At 47.3% G+C, this 25,227-nt stretch overlaps 1 protein-coding gene across 1 annotated transcript; it reads right to left on the bottom strand.

Moving 5' to 3' along the window:
* Positions 1–7,374: 7,374 nt before the first annotated feature.
* On the bottom strand, positions 7,375–25,227 carry LKAAEAR1 (LKAAEAR motif containing 1). Its single transcript, XM_029071033.2, has 4 exons — positions 25,151–25,227; positions 12,899–13,243; positions 8,109–8,231; positions 7,375–7,622 (listed from the first exon to the last, which is right to left on the bottom strand). Exons 2-4 carry the CDS (start codon positions 13,208–13,210, stop codon positions 7,560–7,562), a joined length of 498 nt encoding a protein of 165 aa, XP_028926866.1. The 5' UTR covers positions 13,211–13,243; positions 25,151–25,227; the 3' UTR covers positions 7,375–7,559.

Genomic DNA, 25,227 nt, shown 5'->3' with positions numbered 1-25,227 from the left:
TCTGACCGTTCCCGGCCTGTAATTTATCCTTTTGTGTGCCCGTGTGGCATAAAGTGGAAGCAACGGCAGTTGGGCATCGGGGAACTCACTGAATCAGAAACGAACTGGCCCAGTGCTCACTTCTGGGGCCTGCTGCTTCTCCATAGGTAGGGCCAAGCAATGTGGACCGATCCAGGCCTGGGGAAAGGTGCTGAACAGCTTCAAACGCGAGGGCAGCCTAGGTGCTAATTATCCTCTGTAATGAATGTATTTGACCACTAACGATGGCCTCATTTTGCTTTCATTTGTGTTACGTGCTGGCCTCATCAGTGCTCAGACTAGCCACTGCCCTGGCCGTAGGGCTTCACGGAAGAGTAAAGCCCAACCTCTCCTAGCTTGGCCTGCCTACTTTCTGGTTCCCTGATACTTTGAGTGCCATGCAAGCTCCGGAAAATGGTGGGAAGGCTGGAGTTGAGAGAGGCCTGAACCTTCTTTCGGTTTTGTTCCGGACAGTCTGCTTTTCAGTTGGTCGGTCTCCTGTCCGGTGGAAATACAGCACCAGATGCCTTTATGTCTGATATTTTTATTTTAAGCCCCAGTCACCCTCAGTCTTGGCTCCTGACTCTGAGTCCTACGGCTTGGGAGCGGTACTCTTGTTCTTGGGGAACTGGGAGGGAATCACGATATTTCTGGAGCAAGCTGGGGAGCGGGCAGAGGGAGGGAAGGGCCGGTGAGAGCTTCTCCCCCAGATGTCTCAGTCCAGGTTCAGGAGGCCTCAGACTGACTTTCACAAAATGATACCGTAGCATCACCATATTATGCTGCACGTTTGGTTTAATGCATGCTTTTGGTTGCATCGTGGCCTAACGGAAAGAGTGCAGAACTGGGTGTCAGGACACCTGGGTTCCAATGCTGGATCCGTAACTTGCCTGCTGTGTGACCTTAACTGTTTAACTTTACTTGACTTCTCTGATTCATCATCTATAAAATGAGGATTAAATACCCGTTCATTCCCTTAGACTAACAGCTCCAGTGTTATTAAATCAAAGCCACTGTAATTCTGATTTACCTTGCCCCTTGAAATAGAAAACATTTCATTTATTCATCATGACAATGCAGCCAAAGAATTAATGAATGAGTCATCCTTGACTCGTCTCTCTCGTTCACCCCACACATCCTATCCGTTACCAAGACCTGTCGGTTTCACCTTTACAATATCTCCAAGATCCGCCCTTTCCTCTCCACCCAAACGGCTACCTTACTGCTACGGGCTCTCGTTATATCCCCGCTAGACTACTGTGTCAGCCTTCTCTCTGATCTCCCTTCCTCCTCTCTCGCCCCGCTCCGGTCTATTCTTCACTCCACTGCCCGGCTCATCTTCCTGCAGAAACGATCTGGGCATGTCACTCCCCTTCTTAAACACCTTCAGTGGTTGCCTATCGACCTCCGCTCCAAACAAAAACTCCTCACTCTAGGCTTCGAGGCTCTCCATCACCTTGCCCCTTCCTACCTCTCCTCCCTTCTCTCTATCTACCGCCCACCCCGCACGCTCCGCTCCTCTGCCGCCCACCTCCTCACCGTCCCTCGGTCTCGCCCATCCCGCCGTCGACCCCTGGGCCACGACCTCCCGTGATCCTGGAACGCCCTCCCTCCTCACCTCCGCCAAACTGATTCTCTTCCCCTTTTCAAAACCCTACTTAAAACTCACCTCCTCCAAGAGGCCTTCCCAGACTGAGCTCCCCTTCTCCCTCTACTCCCTCTACCGCTCCCCCTTCACCTCTCCGCAGCTTAACCCTCTTTTCCCCCCATTTCCCTCTGCTCTTCCCCCTCTCCCTTCCCATCCCCTCAACACTGTACTCGTCTGCTCAACTGTATATATTTTCATCACCCTATTTATTTTGTTAATGAAATGTACATCGCCTCGATTCTATTTAGTTGCCATTGTTTTTACGAGATGTTCTTCCCCTCGACTCTATTTATTGCCATTGTTCTCGTCTGTCCGTCTCCCCCGATTAGACTGTAAGTCCGTCAAACGGCAGAGACTGTCTCTATCTGTTGCCCACTTGTTCATTCCAAGCGCTTAGTACAGTGCTCTGCACATAGTAATCGCTCAATAAATACTATTGAATGAATGAATGAATGAATACAACGTAATCAGGTTGGATACAGTCCCTGTCCCACATGGGGCTCACATTTTTCATCCCCATTTTACAGATGAGGTAACTGAGGCCCAGAGAAGTTAAGTCGCTTGTCCAAGGTCATACAGCAGACATATGGCAGAGTCAGGATTAGAACCAAGATCCTTCTGACTCCCAGGCCCATACTCTATCCACTAAGTCAAGCAGCTTCTTGCTAAACCACACTGCTTCTCGTGATCCACAGCCACAGGATCTGGATAATAATAGTAGTAACGTTGGTATTTGTTAAGCGCTTACTATGTGCAGAGCGCTGTTCTAAGCGCTGAGAAGGATACAGGGTAATCAGATTGTCCCTCGTGAGGCTCACAGTCTTAATCCCCATTTTACAGATGAGGTCACTGAGGCACAGAGAAGTTAAGTGACTTGCCCACAGTCACGCAGCTGACCAGCGGCAGAGCCAGGATTTGAACCCATTACCTCTGACTCCCAAGCCAGGGCTCTTTCCACTGAACCACGCTGCTTCCCATTATGTGTCTGGATGACACAGGTGACGTTGCCCAGGTAGGAGCCTACGTAGAAATTGGATTTTGGATCTTCTCAGCTATTTCCTCTGCCCCAGGAAGATCAGCAAAGTCCAATCCTAAATGAGTACCCAATGTCACTTAGGATTCAGCCTAGTTTACTTGGTCAGTTCAGTTGGAGCCTTCTCAGGGATTTATACAGAGTGAGCAAACCCAGCAATGACATGGTAAGGGCTCGGGGAACGGGGATAGGGTACGGGGGCATTTGAGGAAAAGAGAAGGGCTTGAGAGCACTGGAAAAAATAAGCTGGGGTTGGGAGAGATTTCTAGGTATTTTGATGTTAAGTGCATAGCAACCCTCAATTTAGCATCCATTATTTTTGAGTCATTAGTTCTGGTGTTGTTATGAGGCTGGATGGGCTGCCCGGGAAGAAAATGAACCTGGAACCAAGTCCCAATCCCTAAGAAATGTAGCCTTATTCCAGGAGATCTGCCCTCTTGGATGCCTTCTATCGTCTATTGGCTGGTCAGACCTACAGGGGCCAAGGTGGTCTTTTGAAATGACTCTTTTATTGGAAAATTCCTCCTCTGTGCTGAATCTGCAAATGCAATTCTACTGGGTACCACCCCAACGCTGTCAGGGAGTGGTAACACAGGGCAAGTATAAGTATCACCTGTGAAGCTCGTTGTATTAGCGGTGATCCAGGTGACACCCCAGGAACTCTGAGGTCAGAGGTCTGCTGGAATGGCAGAGAAGTCTAGATTGCAAGCTCATTGGGAGTAAGGAATGGGGCTTATCAACTCTGTAGTATTGTGCCCTCCTAAGCACTTAGTACAGTGCTCTGCATATAGTAAGTACTTAATAAATAGTGTTAATTGAGCTTTCCAATTATTTGCTCCCCCCAGGGTCTCCCTGGCAGATCCAGGAGCATAGGCAGGCTAGCACCAGGGAAATCAATCAATCAATCAATCAGTGGCATCTATTGGTTGCTTACTGTGTGCAGAGCACTGACATAAATACTAGAGAGATTACAATATAGTAATATAACAGAATTGGTAGACATGTCCTCTGCGTAGAGTGAGTTTACGGTCTAGAGGGGGACTAGACTTGCCACAGAGCCTCCAATCCCCTTGAGCAGTGCTGTTAATTGGGTGGGCTTCCTCAGGGTAGACAGACAGGCAGGTATTTGTTAAGCATTTATTATGTGCCACGCACTGTTCTAAGCGCTGGGGTGGATACAAGGTAATCAGGTTGTTCCATGTGGGGCTCACAGTCTTAATCCCCATTTTACAGATGAGGTAACTGAGGCACAGAAAAGACAAGTGATTTGCCCAAAGTCACACAGCTGATCAGTAACGGAGCAGGGATTAGAACCCAAGACCTCTGACTCCCAAGCCCGTGCTCTTTCCACTAAGCCATGCTGTCTCTCCAGCAGCTTCTCAATATCTGACAGACAATTACTTTCCTCCCGATTAAAAACCTTATGAAAGGCACATCTCCTCCAAGAGGCCTTCCCTGACTAAGTCCTCATTTCTTTTTTACCCACTTCTGAGTTGCTTTGACTTGCTACCTTCCATCATTCACTATCCCCACCTCCAGCTGCACAGGATTTATGTATGTAGACATAATTTATTTATTTTTATTAATGTCTGTCTCCCCCTCTAGGCTGTAAGCTCCATGTGTCTCTTATACTGTGTTATATAAGCGCATCCAAGCGCTTAATACAGGGCTCTGCACACAGTAAACTCTCAATAAATACAATTGATTGATTGGGAAGCAGCGTGGCTCAGTGGAAAGAGCACGGGCTTGGGAGTCAGAGGTCATGGGTTCGAATCCCGCTCTGCCACTTGTCAGCTGTGTGATTGTGGGCAAGTCACTTCACTTCTCTGTGCCTCAGTCACCTTATCTGTAAAATGGGGATTAAGACCGTGAGCCTCACGTGGGACAGTCTGATTACCCTGTATCTACCCCAGTGCTTAGAACAGTGGTCTGCATACAGTAAGCGCTTAACAAATACCAACCTTATTATTATTATTGTTAAATTATACTGTTAAGAATCATTTTTTATGGAACCAAACATTGTTTCTGCCCTCTACCTACTCAGCCAGAGTGTCAGACTGTGGGCTGGCCTGTCTGTGTCTGTGGGTGTGGAGGGAAGGTAGAGAGAGGGCTGAGCATCTGATTAATCATGGGGACCAGCCTGAAATGTCTGCCCAGTTCCTTTGTTCAACAGCTATAACAAAGAACCGAGGGGGCTAAGTCACCATAAGGAAGATGAATCCCTCGCATTCTATGGCATTTTGCTTTCCCAACTCTTCTGCTTCATTCACTCTCACAACTATTCAGGAAGCAGTATAGTCTAGTGGATAGAGCCCGGGGATGGGAGGCGGAAGGACCTGGGTTCTAATCCCAGCTCCCCCACTTGTCTGCTGGGTGACTTTGGACATATCGCTTCTCTTTTCTGTGCCTCAGTTTCCTCATCTGTAAAATGGGTATTTAGACAGTGAGCTCTATGTGGGACAGGGACTGTGTCCAGCTTATCTTGTTACCCCAGTGCTTAGTACATTGCCTGGAACATAGTAAGTGCTTAACAAATACCACAAAAGAAGAAAACAAAACCTCTTCTATAAGGTTAGGCGGGACGGGGAATATTAAATCCATTTGCAGATAGGAAAAGCAAGCTCCAGAGAGTCTAAAAGACTTGGCAACCCAGAAACTAGAAACCAGGGCCATGGCTACATCCACAGAATCCAGCGTAGTGTCATCCCTGCCTACGTTCCTTTGATCCTACTGGTGTGGCCGATTTGTTGAGTTTGCCTGCCATGCCTGCCTGCCATCTCTGCTTCTTCCTATCTCTGCGTGACCGTCAACATTGGATATAAAAAGAAACTACAGTGAACTCACTCCTCCCCAGCGGAAAGAGCTTTCCAACACTTCTTTTTTGGAGCCCTGCAAACAATTGTGGTTTGGATGGTGCCCAACTCTAGCAAAGGCCCCAGAGTAAAGGAGGGGGTTGGGGATATAGCGAAGAGAGGAAGGAAGGAAAGAGCTTAGTTTCAAGGCAGAAAATAAGACTGACTGAAAACGCTGCAGAAAGGTGTATCTGTTACTCTTACAGACTTCGCTGAGCAAGTTTCTTATCTTCTGAAGAAATTCCAACTTCTAAAATTCTGTTTACAAGCAACTTTGTCAAAAACAAAACAAGTCCATGGATAACAAAGAATTAAATGTTTTTTTAAAATAAGCCACACTACAGTTATGTAGGGGAGACCTGGAGCAACAGTAACCTCCATCTATAGTGTCTGGGCTTGGGACAGTCTCGAGAGGCAGGGGGATGGATAAGACAACTTCCACAGACGCTAGGGGGTAGGGGGCTGCTATGAAAGCTAGGAGACTGGGTGCCCCAGGGGGCAATTTAGACTCTATTTACACAGGAAGGAGCCCAAGATCCAATTAGCTGGGGAGATGCCTATTCTGGGGGTATTTCCTTAGGCAGAGTGGGTTTGGAAGGCTATAGTTAAGTCAGGGATAATGAGCTAACTCTGGTTTGGGTGGTTTTTCAAAGAAATGTCAGGGGAGTGTAAAATGCCTGTGATCAGGGTGTATCAGGATCAGCATTTGTCTCCATTTGATTGTATCTTTGAGTACTAGATGCATACATTTGGGATAATAAAGCAGCCTGTCTTCCCACCTTCCTGAAGGGTGTGAATAGGTCAGGGCCGTCCCTGGAGGGGTGGGGGAAGGGGGGAGGTAGCAACTTTTTTGTACTGTGCTCTCCCTAGCTTGGTATAGTGCTCTGCACACAGTAAGTACTCAAATGGGATGAATTGAGCAAGTGTGTGTGTGTGTGTATGTTTGGGGGGAGGGGACTTTTAATGAGCAGTTGTTCCCGGATATGCAGGCAATCCTGAGGTCTTACTGCTATAGCCTCTTCCTCCCCAGGCCACACACCCTACTGCTTTGGCTTTGGCTTCCTAGTGGGGTTTGCCCTTTTACGAGGCAAACGAGAGTGCCCCTGCTTCGGGTCCAGGTGAGAGACCCCTCTCATCCTCCCCAGTTTGGTGGTGCCTCCCCAGGAGACTAAGTGTGAGAGGTGAAGGGTCCCGTAGGGCAAGGGGCCTGGGGCAATCCCTTAAAGATGGCCCTGGAGAATATGCCCCAACCAGATGGGAAAGGCAGCAAGCTCCGAGGCTCAGTTACCTCAACTCTGAAATGGGGATTAAGACTGTGAGCCCTATGTGGGACAGAGACTGTGTCCAAGCTGATTATCTTGCATCTACTCCAGTGCTTAGTACAGCCCCTGGCACATAGTAAGTCCTTAACAAATACCATAAAAAATCCTGGAAAGAGTATGGGTCAAGGAGTCAGAGGACCTGAGTTCTGATGCTTAGTGGTTAGTACAGTGCTCTGCACATAGTAAGCAATCAATAAATCCCACTGAATGAGTGATTGTTCTGACCCCTGCCATCTGCCTGCTGTGTGACCTTGGGTAAGTCACTAAACTTTTCTGTGCCTCAGTTTCCTCATCCGTAAAATGAGGAATCAATATCTGTTCCTCCTCCTACTTAGATTGTGAGCCTTATGAGGGACAGGGACTGTGTCCGACCTGATTATCTTGTTTCTACCCAGTGCTTAGTACTGTAAGCAAATAGTAAGGACTTAACAAATAGCAAAGTTATTAATGATTATAATAATTCTCTAGTGGGTTGACATTTCCCAGAAAAACTGAGACAGCTTGATCAACGATTCTTTATCATCAGCTGGTGATGGCTAAGATGGGGAGGGGGAGGGAATGAGGAAGGGAGTGGGAGTTGGGTTGGTGGGGATTGGAAGGAAGGGAAGGCCAAGGGGTATTGCATCCATCCATTTCCATCCCCTGGCTCCCCCTCTCCTCTGCTTCCTCTTCTCTCACACCCCCTCTCAGGTCCTCCGCATTAACGTAAGGCCCTCGGTGTCTTCCAGGATGGATTCCACTCGTCTTCTCTGTAAAGCAAGGAAATGGATGGCTGACAGGCTTGACCCCCTTCCCTTCTCCCACCCCCAACTTCCACCCCTCTGGGGGAGAAATGAACCCAACTCACCCTTAGTTTCATTGTGTAGCCCTTAACCACAGTCGGCTCCCCCCCGCCCTCCCCCCACCCAGCCCGAGTCCTCTCACCTGGGGTAAAGAAGTGCAGGGAAACTCAATTCTGAAACACTCAGTCATTCAAGAAGAAGGATCAAAGGGAGAGGAGGTCAAAATGAATTCTGGGAGTTTTAGTCTTTAGATTGTTTGTGGACTGGGACAACTCTTCCCTTTCCTCTCCCCTGCACGCTCTTCCGCCTGTATCGCTGAGGGCTGTTCGGCACTTGGAACCAGAGGGTCATGGCATCTGTTGAACCCATTTCCTCTAAACTTTTCCCATCCCGTTCAGCCCCTCTCTTTGTCAACTGGCCCCGGGCATAGCGGAGAGATTAGTGGTGACCGACCTGATTTTGGTCCAAGTCGTCCGGCAGCTTCTGGGGGTTCATATATGGCAGGAGTAACGCCTCCAACCTCAGAGCAGCCTGTGCTGATTCCTGGTTGATGATCAGGTACTTGATTTCCTGGGCCTGTGATTAAAGAACAACCTAGAAAACTAAGTAAGCCAGGTAGAGCTCGGGAATCACAGCACCTCAGCAGAGCTCCTGCCCCTCTGATGATGGTGACCATCTCACGCTCAAGTATTTAGGGGCCAATCGTCCAGGCTTTGGTTTAGCCAGGTCACTTGCTTCCCCTCCTTTCCCTCCCAGCCTCCTGCATATCAACTATTTCACAGTTTATTAGTATCTCCTCCAGAGATTGGGCAGGGAACAGGGCATTGGCAGGGAGAGGAGGAGAAATTCACATTAAAAGTCTTCTTGCAGTTGGTTCTCTTTCATCCAGATACCCAGCAAAGCTTCATCCCTCTGAGAAGCTTGAAGTTGGGGAGGAGAAAGGGGTGGGGCTAACTTCTATTCTACCCCGATGAGTGCTTCTGGAAATTGTAGTTCCAGGAATCAAGAGGAAAACCTAGCATTACGCTGAGAATCCTTGGTAGTCCACTTCTTTTGTCTTTTCTTTTTTAATGGTATTTAAGTGCTTACTACGTGACTGGCACTGTACTAAGTCCTGGGATAGATACAAAGTAATCAGGTTGAATTCATGTCCAATTTGGGGCCCACAGTCTTAATCCCCATTTTACAGATGAGGTAACTGAGGCACAGAGAAGAGACTTGCCCAAGGTCACATAGCAGGCAACTGGCCTTAGGCAGCATTAGAAACCAGGTCTTTCAGACTCCCAGGCCCCTACTCTACCCCCTAGGCCATGCTGCTTCTCAATCTGCTTCTTGGTCTTTACCTCTCAGAAACCCTTCATTGAAGAAGAATTCTTTATGAGTAACTATACCCTGCAGAGGAGGCCTAAAACCCCTGGAATTCCAGGGTAGACCTAGCCTACATATTAAAAGTTCTGGTGAAAGGCTTGGTGGGAGACGAGCTTGTAACTAATGACTAAAATTAGAATTCTGAACTATCTGTTACGACTTCAGTGGCCTGTCCTCTCCCTGACTCCATTACCATAGATTACCCTGCTCTAACCTCATTGCCCTGGATCTGATGGAACTGGAGCAAACACTGACAGGGCTCCTTGCCCAAGGACACAACATTCCAAGGGAGTCCGATCCAGGACTGAAAGGAGAGGCAGAGGTTCTGCCCTCCTTGGGGAATGATCATGTGCATGGCTGCCTTGACCCACGAGACTTTCCCAATTGAAGAATTTAATCCAGCAGCAGGCAACACACCAGATCAGATCCCCAGATCAAGGCTGGGATCTGCCTGAGCTGGGGTAGAAGAAGGCTGATGCCATGGAGGGGACCAGGGAATCTCTCTGTGGAGAGGGATCCGGGGACTGGAAGACAGAATCCCTCTGAATTGATTTTGGTCCAAGTCTTGCTTCAGCCTGTCCTTCTAATATGACCCCGAACAAGGTCATGTTTGAGTAGGAAATATAGATGTAGAAATAGATGCAATTGGAGACAGATGTGATATATCCGTAGCTAAAAATGACCACTACCCAGAGCTCGGTGGGCGGTTTGGGCCGAAAGTTCAAACTGAGATTGATTGTGCTCTCGGGGCCACCGGGGCCATTCGGCACTCCCTCTGGGAGGTGGCTACGGCTGCTCGAAAGGAGGGCAGAGAAGGAGAGGAGGGAGGTCTGGTGAAGCTAGAGCTGTTCCAGTCCCTCCTCTGGTCCCAGCTCCCAGGCTCCTCCTCTTCCCTGCCACCCCCCTTAGCTTTTACACAAACAAACAAGCCCAGTTGCAAACGCACACCCCTCACTCAATAGGTTCTGAGAGAGAACCCTGCCAAGCCCCTGGTTGTGTTGAGGAAATAACATCTTTGTCCGTATTTAGCTTGGGGATTGCCAAGTCCTAGAGAATCAGCAAAAGCTGTCATTGTTTACCGCAACGACAGAACCAAGTGTGCCCTCCATAGGTGCTCTGTCTTGCTCTCCAGAGGGCCTGGGGTGAGAGGGGAGGAGGAGGAAGAGGAGGAGGAAGAAGAAAGGAAGGAGGGAAGAAGTTGGAGAGCAGGGGAGGCAGGCCTTGTCCAACGCTGCTAACTATAGCCTATTAGTTTCAGAGTCATAAATAAACTCAGTGCCATGGTAACTGCTCTTGCCAAGGATGATATCATTTCTTTTGGGACAAGGAGGGGGAAAAATATCTTTTTTGAGGTTTCGTGGTCTAAAATAAGAAACTTTTCCACAATTCGGCTGGTGTGAGGGTTTTCCCCACAGGGAACCGTGTTGAAAACTTCAGCCTAGGGGCAAGTGAAAGAAGAGAACCTGGGCCATTCACTGTACTCTGCCAGGAGCCAGAGAGCTAGGTCGAGTGGAATTGGCATTTCCAAGATGAGTAATAATTGTGAAAAGTATAACCCATGTTGGAAGGTGGGTTTGAGGTAGGTTGGGGAAAACCCTTGGGGATACAGGTCATTGCCAGTCCAACCTCTCAAGCCTCCCTCCCTAGAGCGCACGCCTCTACTCTCCCCTCCCATCCCCTGGGAGAAATGGGGGTGGGGAGGAATGAGATGACCTGGTAGAAAAACCTTAGTCTGTTCCTGCTCTCAAGCGCCTCTGGCCCACTGACCTTCTTAGCTGTCTCCTGGTGGGTGGTGAGTTCTGGGAAGATTTACAGAGGATGCTTGCTGGGATTGGCCAAATCTTCCTCCGGGAGTACTGCTAAGTGCCCAACGAATGACCGTTCCGACGTCTGACAGAACTGAGTCCTGGTCGAGCTGCTCCCAAGTGGAGATTAGGTAGAGGGGGGATGCTGGGAGCTTGTTGCCACCTTGTCTCCTCTTTCTCTTTTGTGACCCCATCTCTTGTCTGCCCGGACCCCGCCGCCCCAACACCTGCTTTACCCAATCTTTCAGCATGACTGCAAGCTTCTCTGTTAGACTACAGACTCCTTGAAGGCAGGGATAGTTTCTACCAACTGTGTTGTTATGATTGATGGAGCGTACTTTCCCCATCTTGACTCCTCCTTCCTCCCTCCCAGCTCCTTCCCCCTTTGTTGGTCATGAATGACCAATTGCTCTGAGGCCTGACAGGACTCGGAGAAGGCATCTAATCCATCCACCTGAAGCCAGGCAAGATCCAAACCACTCCTGAGGTCATAATAATGATAATAATAATAGTGAGAAGCAGCGTGGCCTAGTGGATAGAGTCTGGGCCTGGGTGTCAGAAGGACCTGGGTTCTAATACCAGCTCTGCCGCTGGTCTGCTGTGTCACCCTGGGCAAGTCACTTCACTTCTCTGTGCCTCAGTTCCTTCATGGAGATTAAGACTGTGAACCCCCACGTGGGACAGGGATTGGGACCAACCTTGTATCTACTCCAGCACTTAGTACAGTGCCTGGCACATAGGAAGACCTTAACAGATATCATAGAAAAATAATAACTGTGATATTTGTTAAATGCCTGCTATGTGCCAGGCACTGTACTAAGCACTGGTGGTTATAAGCAAATTGGGCGGGACAAAGTCCCTGTCCCACATGGGGCTCAGTCTTAATTCCCATTTTGCAGATGGGGTAACTGAGGCACAGAGAAGTAAAGTGACTCACCTAAGTTCACACGGCAGAAAAGTGGCGAAGCAGGGATTAGAACCCAGGGTCTTCTGACTCCGAGGCTCGTGCTCGATCCACTAGGCCATGGTGTTTCCTTATAAGTGCTTACTATATGCCAGGCACTGGGGTAGATTGATGATAATTGTGTTGGACAAGGTCCCTATCCCACTTAGGGCTCACAGCCTTAATCCCCACTTTGCAGATGAAGGAACTGGGGCACAGAGAAGTTAAGCGACTTGCCCGAGGTCACACATCGGATAAATGGCGGAGCCAGATTTAGAATCTATGTCCTTCTGACTTCCAGGCCCAGGCTCTTTCCACTGGGCCACAGTGCTATTATCATCAGTGTATTTACTGAGCACTTACTATGTCCAGACCACTGTACTAAACATTTGGGAGAGTATAAAACAACAGTGTTGGAAGACGAGTTTCCTACCACAACAAGCTTTCGGTGTAGAGGACTGACCACTGGTCCACCCAACCTGGTCTTCTGTCTCTGAGAGTAGCACCAGAATGGTTGAGGGAATCTTGGGTTAGTTGCCCTCCTGAACTCTCTCTCTGGTGCTTGAGCTGACCAGTCGCTCTGAATGTCAGAACAGTCCCAGCATTTTGCAAGTGGCTTTGGGAAATTTTAGAAAATAATTTAAAAAATGTCCTTGAGCTGGGACCGCCTGATCAGCCCACATCTCAGGGATCCCCAGCTATTCTTACTTGCTTTGATAGGGAAGCAGCATGGCCGGGGTCTGGGACTCAGAAGACCTGGGTTCTAATCCCGCACCACCACTTTTTGCTGTGATATTGGGCAAGTCATTTTACTGCTTGTCTATAAAATGGGGATTGAATCCTCCTCCCTCAAATTTAGACCGTGAGCCTCACGTGGGACAAGGACTGCGTCCAACTTGATTATATTCCATCTACCCCAATGCTTAGTACAGTGCCTGGCATATAGTAAGCACTTAACAAGTACCATTTTAAAAAAAAGTGTGAGGGTCCACCTCTGAGATGGAACCCGGTCGGAAGAGGGACAGAGATGGAGGTTCCAAATTCTCTGCTGGCCACCAAGGTCACCCCGCCTTCCTGCAGTTATGCTACAGTGTGGGCCCACTGCGGGCCTTCACAGATTCGCTCACCCTCATGTGGACGTAGCGCAGCCGCAGAGCACGGATTCGGTTCCGGGCCTCCGCGGCCCTCAGCACCCCGATCTGCTGCGCCTGCCTCTCCTTCTCAGACTCTCTAGGTTGCCAGGTGTTCAGGTTTAAAATTTTCTTGTGGACTTCTGGGAAGTTGCCGCTGGACAGTAATTTGGCCTCGTTCTGCAACTCACTGGGCTCGACAAACATATGATATCGGATCATCTGCTTTACTGACGGAGCCACCAGGTCCTTGGAGGTCAGTGCTCTGTGGTGTTTTGAGGATTCCTTCTTCGGCTCTGCCTCTGCCATCTCCCAGGTGCTCTACTGGGGTGACCTGCAGCTCTAGAAAGAGGAAGGCAGCTTCAGGGAAGATAGCCTTTTTTTTTTTTAAATATATGGTATTTGTTAAGCACTTACAATGTCCCAGCTACTATACTAAGCACTAGAGTAGAACTAAGCTAATCAGGTTGGAGACAGTCCATGTCCCACGTGGGACTCCCAATCTTAACCCCATTTTAGAGATGACATAATTGAGGAACAGAGAATTGAAGTGACTTGCCCAGGGTCACAAAGCAGACAGTGGTGAAGCCAGGTCAGAACCCAGGTTCGTCTGACTCCCAGGCCTGTGCTCTACCCACTATGCTAGGTTTTAGGAGGCTCCAGCCTGGCTCTAGGGATGGTCTTGTCTCAGTCTCTAAACTCTAATCACTGGGGATTACAGCTGTAGGATGCTCTGTATCCACCCATCCTATCACCTCTGTTCTCTCCCCACTCGAATCAGCTTTCATGAAGCAGCCGTGGCCTAATGGAAAAAGCACGGGAAGGAGGTCAGGAGCTAATCCTGGCTTTGCTACTTGCTTGCTGAATGACCTTGGGCAAGCCATTTATCTGTGCCTCTGTTTCCTCTTTTATAAAAAGGGGATTAAATAAATGTTCTCCCTTCCTTTTAGATGGTGAGCCCCATTCGGGACAGGGACTGTGTCTGATATGATTGAATCGTATCTACCCCTTGGCTCGGCACATAGTGACAAACATCACAATTATAGTTACTATTAAGAACAACAGAGAGGATGAATATGGTTGCTGATCTATATTTGTTTCTTCCTTGAAAGTGATACAGTGAAGCTGGGAAAATTATCTGCTGAGATTTATTTTTGTGTTTTCGTGGTATGTGATAAGACACGTTTTTGACTTTAAGAATCCACTGCACACCACTCTAGGGACCATTTCTATTCTCTAAATGGATTCCAAGAACCCAGGTCCCTGTTCTAACCTCTGCGTGCTCAATATATACGTAGTGACTCATCAACTGTTCAGTGAAAAAGGGGGGGTGAGATGGGGAAACGTATCAAAAATATTACCAGCCACTCGTGTTTATGATCAGCCTCCCCACTTCTCAAGGAGGAATGGACAAGAATACGAACCCCACCTGAATTTTTGTTTGAAATAGCAGGGAATATCGGGAAACTTTCTGAAACTTCCAAGAAGATAAAGAGATTCCCAGGAAGCCTACTGGGGGTGAAGTGAAGACTATCTTAATCCTGCTGTTGTGGTTTCTCTATTAACCTGGGGCAGCACTCCTGGCTTCTCTGAGATTCTCAGAATGATTGCGTCTCCAGTTTTACCATCAAGTAAAACCATCAGTTTTTACCATCAGTGAACAACAGTAGTATTAAATGGGCTAGACTGAAGCTTGATAAAAGCAGCTGTGGTGCTGGGGAAAAGCTTTCACCCTAGAGTACTTGATGATGATTGATGGTATTTATTAAGTGCTTACTATGTATCAAGCATTGTTCAAATGCAAGGGTTACAAGCTAATCAAGTTGGACACATTTCCTGTTCCAAAAGAGGCTCACAATCTTAATTTCCATTTTACAGGTGAGGTAACTGAGGCCCAGAGAAGTGAAGTGATTTGCCCAAGGTCACACAGCAGGGATGTGGCAGAGCTGGGATTAGAACCAAAGTCCTTCTGATTCCCAGGCCTGTGCTCTATCCACTAGGCCACGCTGCTTCAGAATGGGTTTCAAGGGCTCCTTAGCCCCTGCTTCCTGCCTCTAAGTCCTGGCTAGGACTTCCCCATTCCCAGAGTTCTCCAGAGAAGGGGTGCCCTGCTGCTGCCCTCCCAAAGTTGTCAACTGGGCCCAGAGAGCTTTCAAATTTGTCCAAGGTGAACTCAAATGAACTAAATGTCTATTATCTGAGGGACTGATGATACCACTCAAGGCCAGTTTGGAGGAACAGAGTGATTTTTAGACGAGTGAACGCAACAGGGTGTGGTCCTGTTAGAGATGGACATGCCCAATTCAGTTATATGAAATCTCAATTGTCCAAATGAATCCCTGTTCCAAATTGTTCTGGATAACTGGGTTTCTGCTGAATTCCTTCAGTAAGATTTTTAGCTTCCTGGGAAGCAGGCTAAAGAGGAAATAGTGAAATAGTGGAAGGTGGGGAGGGAGAGAACGTGAGAGAGGGAGAGAGAGCGCTACAGGCCGTTTTTGCATTACAGCATGATCTTTCTTGTTTTCTCTTACCCTCTCAGATCGATGGCAGGAAGTTAGCTAGGGCGTTCCTGAAAGCAAAGAGGAAGTGGTGTGGAGGAGGGGTCTGGAGATTGCGCCTGAAGCCTCTGAGGGTGCAGGCTGGCGGTTGTATGTGTACTCCTGTGGGTGTACACTTTGGGGGAGTGGTCTGTGATCTTTTGTAGGGGTCTCTTTTCATCCCCATGGTTGAACTCTTATCTCTGGCTCCTAACAGCAGGGTCAGGGCCAAGCCCAGAAACTGTTTGGGAGTTGGCTTTCTCCCTGGAAGCCCCCATGGGAAGGGGTTTGAAGTCAAACCGTTTTGGGGTATGTTGCTTCAGGACATTGCTCTTACAACACTTAGCCCTATTCAGGAACTGAAACTGTGGCACCATCAGGCTGAACTGTCCGTTAGAGCACCCGCCCAACCGGCCTGCTTAGAAGCCTCTCTGAAAAGCTGAATTTAAAGGCCACCCAGCCTTAGAATGAAGATGCCAGGGTAGGGGAAAGGATCTGGGCTCACTGATCTGTTCTAAGCTCAGATTTCTTCAGGAGGGGTCGAAGGGCCTCTGACCTAGGCAGTCACTGGACACTGCTCCTGTTCCGGACCTCACAGGATGAGATCTAGTGGGCCGGGCCAGGCCAGGCTGAAACTGAATGAGCTGCCCAGCCCTCGCGGGATTGAATGCAGAAGCCGTTGTGGGGAATACATCTCTGAGCTCCATTCTCAAACTCCTAGTTTTTGACCCCTGAAAGTGCACTTCCTTCTGGGATCTGAAATTTTATTTAGATGTAACAGAAATCTGAACATCTGTTACTTGAATGGACTTATCTGATTTCTCCATAATAACAAGAAAAAAACACTTGGATTATCAAACCAAACTGGGAGAGTGCTGCTGCAATAGCTAAATCCCATTATTTTCAGTTTTCTGAATTTTGGATTACCAGAGGCAGGTAGCCTAAAACATTCTTGCTGGCTTTTGGTTTGAAAATCCCAATCCCACCTGGCATGGTGTTTACCATCCCCAGTAAAAATGGAGCACAGGAGAGCAAATACCTGGTTTAAGCAAAACTTAGCAGAAAGAGGAGGTTTTTAAAAATAGTAATAATAATAATTATGGTATTTGTTAAGCACATACTATGTGCCAAGCACTGTATTAGGCCCTGGGACTAGATATAAGGTAATCAGGTAGTCCCATGTGGGGCTCACAGTCTTAATCCCCATTTTTACAGATGAGGTAACTGAGGCAGATAAATTAAGTGGCTTGTCCAAAGTCACACAGCACACTAGTGGCAGAGCAGGGATTAGAACCCATGACCTCTAACTCCCAAGCCCGTGCTCTTGCCACTAGGCTATGCTGCTCTCCCTGCTTTGGATATCATCAAATATATATTTAGAGCCATGATTTTTTTTGTGATCCAGAATCCAGGAACCATAATAATAGGAGAACATTTTTGTCCTTTCTAGCACCTGCAGTGCTAGGTGAATGCCAGTGGTTTCTTCCTTGGATACAAACTCTCTGTAGAGGAAATATATATATATACAATTCTATAGAAAGGAATATTGCCTTTCTTCCACTATAATCTCAGGGTTAGACTCGGCCCAGAAAGCCCCTATTTTTCTCAGTTGAAATAAGGACTGGTTCAGAGCATCAGTTTTCAGATGTCTTATTACTTGGTTTAAACGGAGACCTCTTTGTACCATCCAGTGCTTAGTGTGCTGTCAGATTTCTGTAAACAGCAAATAAGGATCAGAGACAATTGTAACCATGACTAAATAACTATATCACATCCCTTGGACCTTCCAAGAACAACACAGGCTCTGGGTCTCAGGAATTTTGGAGAATTGGCCCATTTTTCCTGCCCACAATGCTGCTACAAATGGAAATTACACCCAACTCCTATCAATCAATCATCTATCAATTTATCAGTCAATCATCTATCTCCATCTAGCCAAGGGCTATAGATAGGATGACCTCAGGTAAGCCCTTAAAGTCCAAGAATATACACTCTTGTCTGCCAGAATATGTGTTTCCACTGTGCTTTTTGATTGCTGTGTGTCTTTGGGCAAGTCACTTAACTTTTCTGTCCCTCAGTTCCCTCATCTGAAAAATGGGCATTCAATTTCTGTTGTCCCTCCTAACTTAGACTCTAAGCCTTGTGGGGGAGACTTGATTATCTTGTATCTATCCCAGTGCTTAGTACAGTCCTTGGTACATAGTATTTGCTTAACCAATGCAACAATTCTTCTTCTTATTGTTATTATAGAATGCTAAAGCAGAATTAGGTAACATTCTTCCCACACTTGTATCTTTCCAGACACAACATGATGCTGGTGTTGCAAGAAACAGTTGTGTCCATGGGCAAGACCCTGGACATGGGGTGAGTTCTGCAAGAACCCAACCCCTGCATTATGGGAGGGTGGGTATCCTTCCTTTCTATAATTAAAATAATAATAATTGTGGCATTTGTTAAGTATTATATGACAAGCACTTTTCTAAGAGCTAGGATGGATACAAGAAAATCGGGTTGGACACAGTCCCTGTCCTACATGGGGCTCACAGTCTTAATCCCGTTTTACAGATGAGATAACTGAAGCCCAGAGAAGTGAAGTCACAAGAGCAGAGACAGGATTAGAACCTAGGTTCTTCTGACTTCCAGGCCCATGCTCTATCCACTGGGCCAGGCTGCTTTTCTGAAAATCATCTGGGCATAATCCAGCCCTGAATATTTGTGCACCTGTTTTTTTAGGGCAACTGAGTTCCCCCGAAAAAGTAGGGCTTCGGTCCAATTGACAGAACTGGGGCTGAGGCGCTGCTCTGCCTCTGAGACTCTGTGTGTATCTTGGATGCCTTCTTTATGGCTTAGGATCCACACACATAAACAGGATCTCTGGACCTTGGGAGATCATCTGCTTATTCCTCCTTTGAAGTCATGATTCTCTGTGGAGGAAAAGCTGGTGACAAGGCGTGGGAGTTCAGAGGGAGAGCATCAGCAGGGGGAGAGAAAAAGAAAGGGAATGGGGGATAGAGAGAGAGTGGTAGAGAGAGAGAGAAATCCAGATCCTATTTCCAAACAAATATCTTGATGAAAAACCAACCCTGGAAAAGAATGGCCAGTCAGCAACCATGAATTGGCAGAGGTATTTTCCTCAACAGGAATACATTAAATTTCTAGCCCATTTGACCTCTGAGACGCTTAAAATCCAGAGGATCGTTTAGAAACTTTTAGCTGACAGAGACTTTCAGAGTTTATCTAGCTCAGCCCCCTGACTCCTTCTGTGATGTGAGGGTGCGAGGCTCCATATTCTTTCTTAGTAGCCTGCTCTGAAGTTTAATTACCTTAACAATCAGGGTATTCTTCAAATCTCCAAAGAAACACTTTCTCACTCTCTCTCTCTCTGTGAAACTTGAGTCCATTCCTCTCTGGTCATGGAGAACACCTAGACAGCATCCCTTGAAGACCATTATTCTAGGCTAACCCACCCCAATTTATTTAACATTTCCTCAAGGGACCATTCCAACTTCTTTAATGTTCTGCACATCCTCTCATTTCTCTGCTCCTTTAAAAGTATCATAACTTCCTTTCAACTCTGTAATGTTCCTACAAGGAAAATCCCTGCTGGTCTCTCTGGGGAAACTGAGGTCTAGATGAGGGGTTGACTGATGTCCAGCCACCCTATAGATAAGGACATAGGAATCCCTAGGTTCAGTTCAATGCTGGCTCTAGGAGGAAACCACATTCGAGTTGCTTCTTTTCATGCAGACTGTCCACACTTTAGTTTCCAAAGTTTATGATCCTGATCTAATGTTATCCATGCAAGAGAGGCTACTTTTCTAAAAAATAGTATTTGTTAAACACTTACTATGTGTCAAGCACTGCTCTAAGCTCTGGAGTAAATACATGTTTATCAGATGGAACCAGGCCCTGTCCCACATGGGACTTATGAGAGTTATTCCCCTCTTCCTTCTGTCCCTGAACTGGAGGCATTTGTTCAATGCACTTCCCTGTCTACACCGGGATTTATGTGGTTTAGAGTTGTGGGCAGAGAATGTGTTTGTTACGTTTATTATATTGTACTCTCTCAAGCTTTGCACAGTAAGCACTCGATACATATGAAGGATTGATTGACTGATTGATTGAGAATGACATGAATGGGAGGGTTCTCAAAACCCCAGATAGGTTTTACTCGAGGCTATCCTTGAGAACTGCCTGGCAGGAGCCAAAGTCCTGTTAAAAAACAAAGTCTGCTCTCTTGGGTTCAAAGAAACAGCATGGTCTAATCAATCAATCATATTTTAGTCTAGTGGAAAAGAGCATGCACCTGGAAATCAGGGGATCTGGGTTCTATCTATTGCCTGCTGGGTGATCTTGGGCAACTCAGTTAACTTCTCTGGGCCTCGGTCTTCTCATCCGTAAAATAAGGATGAAATATACACCCTCCCTCCTGCTTAGACTGTGAGCCCTGTGTGGAACAGGGAATGTGTCAGAGATGATTATCTTGCATATTCCTCAGCCCTTAGCACAGCATTTGGCACATAATAAGAATTTAACAGATACGCCCGAGAGCCAGGTAATCCAGAACAGGGTTGAGTGTGGAGATGGAGCCAAGTAGGGAGCTCCTTGTCCCGTCCCGGGGGAGAGAGTGCTGCCCAGACCACGGCTGACATCTGGCCACTCCCGGCCACAGCCCCCTGCTCAGCTCTTGAAGAGAAGCCAGGACTCCCTGTGAATTCCCCGGCCCCCAAAAATGAGTGGAAAAAACGGCACAGGATTCCTACCCCAAGCCAAAATCCATGGGCCCCACTCCCCGCTGTCCTGTGTCAGAGACTCGCCCCCCTCCCACCCAGCTCCAAAGCCAAGAGGCCAGAGTTTGGAGGGTAAACAACTCTGTTTCTGGAGTCAATAGCATGCCAGACTCAGTCATATGGAAAACCTTATCCTGACTGTCTGAGTATTTACACCCCAGAGTTCACTACTGCAGCTCCAGTTCTGGGCCGGGAAAATAGGACCCATCGGGAGGGTGATTCCCTTACGGGCTGGGGCCCCGGGGCTCAGGTCAGTCTTCTAAATCCACACTCGAGGATTGTTCTGAGCTCTCATTCCTGGTCTTTCCAGCCCAACTACCCAGCAGCCACCACTTTCTTGACTTCCAAGTGGTTTACTGGATTCTACCCCCTACACCCCAGATGGGTGCCTCATTCACGAGGCTGAAAAATGTAGTAGGACTCAAACAGGCTGGTGATGGGGAGGGGAGAAGAGGAATCGGAACTCAGTTCATTCTGCCCAGGCTGCAAGATTCTGTGTAGACACGGCGTGGCGTGTTACTTATTTTTAGGGATTAATCTGATTCCGGGGTCAGTTCAGGAAAGGTAGATTGCAGAATACTGTCTGACAGAGGAGAAAGGACACATGAACTAGCCTGGAAACTCCTTGAGGGCAGGAAATTGCTCCAACTAACTCTACTGTACTCTCCCAAGTGCTATGAAAAGAATAAGTGCTCGGTAAATTCTATGGTTCGACTGATTGAATTTGCCAACGTTTCTCAGGCACCAGAGAGATGGCTGTCACTCAGTCAGGACCCCTCAAAGTCCCTGGATTCACGATTCAGGCCCTCGTGAAGACTCTTCTCTAAGCCTGCATTTTCCCCAGAGTTGCTGCTCTTTCCCATTAGGGTTGTGAGAGAAGGCTGAAGGAAGTCTTCATTGAAATTTTCTAGTCTCCGACGGGGAGGGCTCCTCAACTGAACTGATGAGAGAACATGATTATATTGGCCTGAAACTGCAGCGGGAAAGATTTAAGTCAGACATAAGGAAGCACTTCCCTACGCAGTGGGGGTGTGAACATCTGGAATGGGTGACCAAGGGAAGCTGAGAGATCTACAGCCAAAGAGATGATCAAGATCCGGAGAGATTGGAATGGATTAGGTGGGGGGGCTGGGGACGTATCTGCTTGAAGGCAGGGGAACAGACACAGGACACAGTTACTTCTTGAACTCCCTTCCAGCAGGAAGTGGAGATAGGGTAACAGGTGTTGGCTAAGGAACCTAATCCTAGAACTGAAAAGGCAGTTGACAGGCCTAAGTCTTGCTGCTGTCTGTGCGTGCTGAGAGCTTAGTTGAAGCTTTTTAATCTTCCAAAAGGCACAGTCCAGGCTTGAGGCCAAGGATCATCCAGGAAACCGGGATCCCGCTTAACAGCTTCCCTCTTGCCACAATCCAGTGAACCCAGAAACCCCCTGGAGAACAGTGAACTGGGTGGGTGCTAGGAGCTTTCAGGAGAGAAATGATAGTTTTGGGGAAAGTTGCTGTACTTTAAAAATCCTCAGGCCAGGTTGCATCTGAGCCAGTGACTCATTTCCGAGGCTCTAAGACCAGTGTGCTGTTTAAGCAATCTTATCCAGCCTAAGTGATTTATTCATTAGTAAATGTGAATAGTGAATTAGTATATGTAGGTTAAAGAACACGTCAACCTACCCAGATGGAATGGGAGGGAGCGAGAGGGTTGTTGTGTTCAACTAACTTCCAAACTGCTTGGATGAATGCCAGGATTACTCTCTAGTGCAGAGGCAGTTTTAAAGTAAATGATAAAAATGGCATTGAAATTGCTTTCCTGAGCTGCCTACTGTAACCATAAAGATACCTTAAGATCTTCCAGTGAGCTGAGGCAGGAACCTGGCTCATTCAATTCAAATCACATAAAAATGCATTCTATCAATTATAGGTATTTACTTTTTTTCTTATGGTATTTGTTAAGTGCTTACTGTGTGTCAGTCACTGTACTAAAGTACTGGAGTAGAGACAAGTGATCTGGTAGGTCACAGTCCCTGTCCCACGTGGGGATCATAGTCACAACTTCCATTTTACAGATGAGGTAACTGAGGCACAGGGAAGTGAAACGACTTGCTCGAAGTCACAGAGCAGACAATTGGCAGAGCTGGGATTAGAATTAGAACCCAGGTCCTTCTGACTCCCAGACCCATGCTTTATCCACTAAGTCACGCAGCTTCTCAATTTTTTGGGAACTTTATTGAGTTCTTAGTGTGTGCAGAGCCCTGTACAAAGTGCTTGGGAGAGTACGATACAATAAAGCTAGTAGACAGCAATCAGCCACGGTCCCTGCCCTCAAGGATCTTAAGATCTAGTTGGGGAGAAGACATTAAAATAAACTTTAGATAGGAGAAGCAGCGGAGTATAAGTATATATTTGGAAGTGCTGTGGGGCTGGGTGTGGGGTGGATGTCAAGATGCTTCAGGGGTACAGACCCAAATGCATAAGTGGCGCAGAAGGGCAGGTGAATAAGTTGGGGTAATGAGAGGTTAGTCAGGGAAGTCCTCTCGGAAAGATACGATTTTTGAAGGACTGAAGATGGGGAGAGTGGTGGTCTATTAGGTATGAAAAGGGAGGGAACTCCAGGACAGAGGAGGATATGAATAAGTGTTCAGTGGTGAGAGAAATGCCCAAAGGGGTGGTGTTGAATGCATAACCCCAGGAAAATGACCCACCTTTAGTTAAAAGATCCTAGGTTGCACTGTGGAAAAGGCAACAATACTTAAATTTGTATAGCCCTTAAACATTTTTTTAAATCACTTTCCATTCTTTTTATTTCATTTGATTCCCACCAGCTAAGGAGAGGCAGATATAATTATTTCTATCTCACAGATGAGGAAAGGCGGACCAAAGAGGTTAAGTCTCTTGTCCAAGGTCACCCAGCAGGCAAGTGCAGAGTCTAGATTAGAATCCCAGTCCCCTGTCTCCTAGGCCCACGTTCTTTCCTTTAAGCCAGCTGATTATAAGGGCCACCCCTATGGGTCTGCAGGGGGACCAATTCGGGTAGAATTTGGATTGGGAACCAATCAGACCGCAATCTCAGCCAGCTCATTACAATTTGGCATTGACAAGTCTCTGATGCTCATCCACAGTCCCTGAGAGAGGGCAGGGCCAGAGGAATAGGTGGGGCAATAGCTCGGATTAGTGCTCTCCACTGGCGCTCTCTCTATCTTCTGTCCTGGGCCTACACCCCAGTGGAAATAACTTAGATTGTGAGCCTCTTGTTGGACAGGGACTGTCTCTATCTGTTGCCAAATTGTACATTCCAAGTGCTCAGTACAGTACTTTGCACACAGTAAGCGCTCGATAAATCCGATGAAAAAAAATGACTGGGGAAGAGAGTGACAGGTTTAAAATCTGGATCCAGAGAGAGTTCCAACTGCAAAGCAGGAACATGATAGCAAGGGACAAGGGCATAAACCCAAGACGTCAGTCAATCAATCAATCGATCATCTTTATTGAGTACTTACCGTGTTGAGACCACTGTACTAAGCCCTTGGGAGAGTACGATATCAAAGAGTTGGTTATTATTATTCAGTATTATTGTTGGTATTCATTATTATGTGTCAAACACTGTTCTAAGAGCTGAGATAGATATAAGTTAATCAGGTTGGATGCAGTCCCTATCCCATACCGGGTTCAGAGTCTAAGTAGTGGGGGAGTGGGATTTAATCCTCATTTTACAGTTGAGGAAACTGAGGCACAGAAGGGGAAGCAATTTGCCCAAGGTCACACAGCAAGCAAATGGCAGAACAAAGATCGAAACACAGGTCTTCTGACTCCATAGCCTTGTTCTTTTCACTAGGCCATGCCGCTTCTTACATGGACTTGGGCAGGCTGCTCCCCGGACTGTTGGCTCCACCATAGGCAAATAGACTCTGCCCCTCTTCCTGCCCTTCCCTTTCCCATCCTCTCCCTTCAATTTCCCCTACTGTCCCACTGCCTACTCCCATTTGAAAAGCAAGCTCAGTTGGCCTGGGAGTTAAGGTCCCACAGGAAACACCCCACTAGGAGGAGAATGGGCAAGGAGGGAGGTTAGCCTGAAGACTTCCAGAAGTTACCTGGAAATTTATTTCCATCCTTCAAGCCACTCCCTCAGCCTTCAAACTAGCAAATACCCCTGGACTGCAAATCAGCAAATAGCAGATTCTGCTGGGTGAGCATCACCCTGATAGCAATATCTGGGGGTCACCAGCTAGGAAGGAAATGCTGTTGGCTGGTCTTTTTTCCTGCTTATTTGAAAAGGGATCCTCATTTTCAGTTCCTAGTGCCTGGTGAGGTCCTTACCAGGAAGGAAAAGTCTGTTAGGGTTTAGTGTGCTTGGAATATCCTCTTTCCTGCCTGGAACAACCTCCCCCTATACGTCTGGCAGAACCTTGCTCTCCCCATCTTAAAAGCGCTACTGAAATCACATCTCCTCCACGACGTCTTCCCTGACTAATCGCTCAACTCTCCATCCTAATGCTCCCACTTCTGCATCACCTATGTACTTGAGTTCTTATGCTCTAAGCACTTAAATGCTCACCACCGCCCTCATGATACTTATATGGATTTCTTTAAACTCTGTTGCTTCTCCATTCCTGTAATGTATTAGTGTTGTTCTCTCCCATGTGTTTGTAAAGTCCTTAAAGTCAGGGATCGTGTATACTAACTCCGTTGTATGCTCCAAGTGCTTAATGCAGCACTCTGCACAGAGCGAGTGGTTAATATTGATTTATTGATTGACTGATTGATTCTTCCCCTTTCTTTTCCAGACTCAGCCCACCCACCATCCCTAGGCCCACCGAGGGCTCTCTCCATGCCTCCTTCCCCACACCGGGTGTTCAGTCTTTTTGATCCATTCCCGGAATCTATTCCTTGTCTTTCCATAACCATTCCCTTCTATCTGACCATAACCCTTACCTGCTTCCCCTCCTCACCCTTCTCTCCCAGCTCCGCGGGATTCTGGGTTTCACCAAGGCTCCGGCTTCTGTTGACCT

This window comes from Ornithorhynchus anatinus, chromosome 8, assembly GCF_004115215.2.
Source record: "Ornithorhynchus anatinus isolate Pmale09 chromosome 8, mOrnAna1.pri.v4, whole genome shotgun sequence".
In the NCBI taxonomy this organism is placed as follows: Eukaryota; Metazoa; Chordata; class Mammalia; order Monotremata; family Ornithorhynchidae; genus Ornithorhynchus; species Ornithorhynchus anatinus.
This window is presented reverse-complemented; position numbering and strand designations above follow the sequence as displayed.

Bases quoted from the DNA above. Each gene is read 5' to 3' on its own strand.
- LKAAEAR1 (XM_029071033.2), bottom strand. From the start codon at position 13,210: ATGGCAGAGGCAGAGCCGAAGAAGGAATCCTCAAAACACCACAGAGCA. The intron at 8,232-12,898 runs GTGAGCGAATCT...CTTTAATCACAG, and splicing joins TGCGCTACGTCCACATGAGG to GCCCAGGAAATCAAGTACCT. The intron at 7,623-8,108 runs GTCGGTCACCAC...CTTGCTTTACAG, and splicing joins ACGACTTGGACCAAAATCAG to AGAAGACGAGTGGAATCCAT.